The sequence below is a fragment of the Sinocyclocheilus rhinocerous genome, unplaced genomic scaffold (genome assembly GCF_001515625.1).
Source record: "Sinocyclocheilus rhinocerous isolate Xijiao unplaced genomic scaffold, SAMN03320098_v1.1 scaffold419, whole genome shotgun sequence".
Classification (NCBI taxonomy): domain Eukaryota; kingdom Metazoa; phylum Chordata; class Actinopteri; order Cypriniformes; family Cyprinidae; genus Sinocyclocheilus; species Sinocyclocheilus rhinocerous.
This window is the reverse complement of record NW_015653519.1, coordinates 1,487,377-1,492,626: the sequence shown is the minus strand read 5'-3', so window position 1 is coordinate 1,492,626 and position 5,250 is coordinate 1,487,377. Positions and strand designations below refer to the sequence as shown.

General features: G+C 34.1%; 1 protein-coding gene across 3 annotated transcripts in view; it reads left to right on the top strand.

The window, feature by feature from the left end:
- The window catches only part of vps35l (VPS35 endosomal protein sorting factor like), a 22,781-nt gene extending 18,806 nt beyond the window's left edge, over positions 1-3,975 (top strand). For all 3 annotated transcript variants that reach the window (XM_016522963.1, XM_016522962.1, XM_016522964.1), the window contains 5 exons: positions 1,381-1,520; positions 1,608-1,773; positions 1,877-1,995; positions 3,231-3,377; positions 3,452-3,975. In XM_016522963.1, the coding sequence (XP_016378449.1) occupies positions 1,381-1,520; positions 1,608-1,773; positions 1,877-1,995; positions 3,231-3,377; positions 3,452-3,550 (671 nt within the window). In that variant the 3' untranslated portion in view covers positions 3,551-3,975. The remainder of the gene's footprint in view (positions 1-1,380; positions 1,521-1,607; positions 1,774-1,876; positions 1,996-3,230; positions 3,378-3,451) is intronic.
- The last annotated feature ends 1,275 nt before the right edge of the window (positions 3,976-5,250 follow it).

The following is a 5,250-nucleotide window of genomic DNA, read 5'->3' as shown; positions in this document are numbered from 1 at the left end:
ATGTCACACCTCTGTTCATCAATTTGCACTGGCTACCAGTAGCTGCTCGCATTAAATTCGAGGCATTGATGTTTGCCTACAAAACCACCACTGGCTCTGCACCCCTTTACTTGAATTCACTACTTCAGACTTATGTGCCCTTTAGAAGCTTGTGTTCTGCAAATGAATGGCACATTATACTGCCATCCCAAAGAGGCACAAAATCACTTTCACAGACTTTTACATTAACTGTTCCCTCCTGGTGGAATGACTTCAAGAAACGGCTGAAAACACATATTTTCCATCTTGATTTGACCCTCTAACACTAGCACTCTCTATTCTAATTCTATTTTATCTACTTGTTTTTTTTTATTATTAAAAAATATATATTTTCTGCTCTAACTACTTGTTTTATTTAAAAAGAAAAGCAAAACACTAACACTAGCATTCTCTGTCTGTTATACATATTTATTTTCTTTTTATTTATTATAAATAATGACCCTCTAACACAAGCATTCTCTGTTCTTTTTCTATTCGTTTGACTTATTTTTATTAAAAAAAATTATATCTGCTTGTTTCTATTCTATTTGTTTTCTTTTTATTTATTATAATTTTTTAAAGCAAAACACTAACACTAGCATTCTCTGTCTGTTATACATATTTATTTTCTTTTTATTTATTATAAATAATGACCCTCTAACACAAGCATTCTCTGTTCTTTTTCTATTCGTTTGACTTATTTTTATAAAAAAAAATTATATCTGCTTGTTTCTATTCTATTTGTTTTCTTTTTATTTATTATAATTTAAAAAAAAACTTGCTATATATACTGCGTTAGGCTAACTGAGAGTTGTCACAGCACTTCCTGTACATATTATTGCTCTTTTGTTAGTTTTGATTGCTTCTATAATTCTTTTTGTAATAAATGTCTTTACAGTCATAGTTCATCAATTTAATAATCAATAAAAGTATTAATTTCTTAAAAAATAACATTTCTTCAAACTTTTGAAAGGTAGTGTTATTATGGTTTTCCCAAAAATAAGCAACAAAAACTGATTTCAACATTGCTAATAATAAGAAATGTTTCTTGAGCACCAAATCAGCCTATTAGAATGTTTTCCGAGGGTTCATGTTTGAAATTGCATTAATATTTAAATAATATTTCACAATTTTACTGTTTTTACTGTATCTTTGATCAAATAAATATAGCCTTGATGAACATCAGAGGCTTCTTTCCAAATATCTTAAAAGATTCCAAACTTTCAGATGTATGTGTACAAAACTGACCTCATATCAGTGCAAAGAGCAGCCTCTGCCATGGTCAGCCAAGATTGGGTGTGATGGTATAGATTTGATATGGACTGTGAAAACTTAATTTTAATTTCTGTGTCTATTTCTCAGCGGATGCATTTCTGAAGGCAGCAGTCAGTCTTTTGCCAGAAGTCCCGCGAACCATCAGCATTGAGGGTAAACAGCGATCATCTGAGCCCTTCCTCCTTGACTTCATTAATAACTTCCTCTCCACACTGCTCGTAGTGCCGGTAATACATGCCTAAATATTTGCAGGAGTGTTTTAGCCTCATCTCGCTAGTACATATCTAAGCGTGATTGTTGACTTGGTCTTGTAGGATCATCCGGAGCAGGGTGTGCTGTATCTGGTGCGAGGGCTGTTGAATATGGTGCAGGACTACACCTGGGAGGACAACAGTGACACTAAGATCCGCGTCTACATCAGCGCTTTACCATTACTAGCAGCAATGGGCCAAGAAAGCTATCTTTACACCATTCCTAAAGGTACCGCAGTGAATAAATGCAGACATGTTCTCTAATAAACACATCGGCTTAATGTCTTTCTGACATTGAAGTCTGAATGGAAGCATGTTTGTTCCTGTTGTAGTGGATTCCAACGAAACCCTCTATGGAGGAGATCCCAAGTTCATCGCAGAGATCAACAAGTTGTGTGAGACACTGATCAGTCAGGTTCTGGATCATTTAAAGGGGCTGGGCCGAGATGAGGTGAGATACTGTGTCTCTAAAAGTATCTGCACCCTTCAGACATGATCATACATTTTTCAATGTCTCAATGCATTAGACAACAACATATCAAGGTATAGAAGCTTTTTAAGGTTTTACAAGATAAAACAATAAGTATGGTGTTCAAAATGAAAGTATTGTGACACTTTGTGGTTGTCGACAATCGACATTAGAGGTCAAACGATATTCACCCCCGGTTTCACAGACAAGGCTTAAGCCTAGTCCCCGACTAAAATGTAAGTCTGAGCTGTTTCAACTGAAAGAAACTTGCACTGATTGATCTTGAAATATGTCAGTGCCCTTGTTTTGTCTCCAGATGCACACCAGTAATGTTTTTTCTAAGGCATGTTTATGAAAATTACTTTAAAATCCTAATTGAACTGTGACCTAGTCCTGGCTTAAGCTAAGCCCCGTCTGTGAAACCGGGCCATAGTGTTTGCCGATTAATCAGCACTGATATTTTATCGGTTCTCTGTTCTTACAAAATAAATCTTATGTAGTTATGTGCAAAAGAGCAATGTATACATCTAATATGTGAGCACGTTATAATGTTCAAATGAGGGCACATGGACATAATATATACTGTACATGCCATTTGAAAATTATATATGAAAAAATCCAAGTCGATTTTATTTCTACCAATTTCTCTCTCTTCCTTTCTTGTACATATTATATATATTTCATGATAAAATATATATATTTTTAAAAATTGTATATATATTTTTTTGTAATATTTCTTTAGTTTAATCATTTCAAAACATTCTCATGATTAAGTCACTATTGATAATTTTGTAATATATTTCATCACTAATTAGTTTTTTGATAAATTAAATTTCATTGAGTTTTTCATATTAATGATTTTATAAATCAATTAATTGGTCATCTGTAAAGATATTTCTTTGAAACGGTATACTTTTTTTTTTTTTTAGTTTAGATTTATATACAACTCTGTTTCTGGATTTCAGCAATCTTTGAAATTAAAAAGAAAATAAGTTCAGTTGTTGTACTTATTAGTAAAAAGTCAAATTTAATGTTTTTACTTTTATATTTCTGGGTTAGATATTTCCACTTTTAACAGTAAAATGTTCATGCAGTACCAGTACAACAGTGCCATATGGTGCCACTGTATGTCAGGACAATCTAATATATGTGTAATATTATTATAATTTATGATTTAGCATGGCTATGTGATATTTCTGTGTTTATGTTTGTTTCAGGGAGTGCGCAGACAGGGCAGTCTGGCTTTCTCTCTGTCTGGCTGTCTGTTGGCTCATGGTGATCTACGCAACAACAAACTCAATCAGCTGGTTGTCAACCTGTGGAACCTGAGTCACAAACACGGCTTTTGTGACACGCGCACATCGGTTAGTCGTATGCACAATCACATTAGCACTCAGTGGCAAATACAATGCCCTGACCTCTCTCTCCTCCTCTCCAGGTTCGGACTCTGGAGTACATCAAACATCAGGCGCAGCAGGCAGACATGAGCCATCTCTCTGACGTGACGGCACGTCTGTCTCTGCAGTCTAGAGCCTGATGCACTGATGGAGACATTCCAGTGACAGACAGCCAGAAACCCTGAGATGGTTTGACATTCATATATTTCAAGTGTTCTTCAAATGATTATTGAAACTAACCTGTAGTTTCCTATTGGCTCAAACTTCTACAGTCTAGTCCCAAATCTAGTCATGATCTATTAATATTTCTAAATATTATTTGATTATCTGTAATGTCAGTTTGCACTTGTTTTTGTACAGTTTGTGTGCCTAACCAGGTATTATGTAATAAAATGCTTTAAATCATGACATCTTGTGGATTTTGTTCGAGGAGAAAAAATGATTTTCTATGGATCTGAACTGCATGTTATAGGAAAAACGTTCCCGTGATTTGTCTTGATAGAAGCTGCTTAAGCTCCATCAGCTCAGTAGGTCTTGCTGTATGTATCACAGTGTTATTTTAGTATCAGTGAATATAACAGTTTTTAATATTTTGAATTAAAAGGCTAGTTCTGTCATCATTTACTCCCCACTGACTTCCATAGTATGGGGGAAAAAATATATTATGGAAGTCTGTGGAGACCAGAAACTGTTTGGTTACCCACATTTTTTTTTTTTTTTTGCGCTCAATAGAAGACCCTGATGTGTCAGAGCACCACCCTGCTGTAAGATGAATTGTTCACAATTTATAGTCACAATAATAAGTTTTGCTTTTACTGTTGCTAACAAGAGGCTAAATTGGACTACAGAGGTTACTGGGGATGTTAAAAATCATCACGCCGAACATTCACAGCCTTGTGTTTATAATCACACTCTTGCAAACTATTCTAACTTAAACTTGTGGTGGTGATGTTGAGGTAATTTGACAGTAGCCTAAAGCCCCGTTCACACCAAGAATGATAACTATAAAGATAACTATTAGCGTCCACTATCCGATATCGTCAGTTTGTTCTAAGCGCACCCGCGTCTGCCGCTTTAAATTCTCCAGCTCGTGATAGCAGGGAGGATTCTGATTGGGTGTCAATGATTTTATCCTTCATCAGCTGGAAAAAAAAAATCGTTCTGGAAGTGATTCCAATGATATCGTTTCTCTGTGCCTTTATCGTTATAGCTGTGGTGTGAACTCTGCTATTCTTTAATATTGAGAATGATTTTTAGAACTATCTTTATCGTTATCTTTATAGTTATCGTCCTTGGTCTGAACGGGCCTTAACCTCTTAAGACCCGGCAAAACATTTTAGGAAAAAAATTAGTATTTTTTCCATGTCATTACATTGTTTAGAGCATTAAAAAATAAAAATGATATTTCATTCATAAGTTAAGCTATGTCCTTGGTAGAGGACATTGGGACTCAATTTCTTTAAAAAATAAAAAGACGAATGAACATGCACAGGCAAAAGCAATTGTTTTTTGTTTTTTTAATCACCAATACATTTTTAGTTTTCAGGATTTTTTTTTTTTTTTACCAAACTTTGTATAAAGATCATTCTCAACTATGTTATAACAGAATGATTTTATATACCATTTTTCTTCATGCAAAATTTGTGTAAAATGGCCATAAACAAAATCACCAATACATTTTTAGTTTTCAGGATTTTTTTTTACCAAACTTTGTATAAAGATCATTCTCAACTATGTTATAACAGAATGATTTTATATACCATTTTTCTTCATGCAAAATTTGTGTAAAATGGCCATAAACAGGTTTTCTCATTATATATAATGTATCTATAAACTAAAT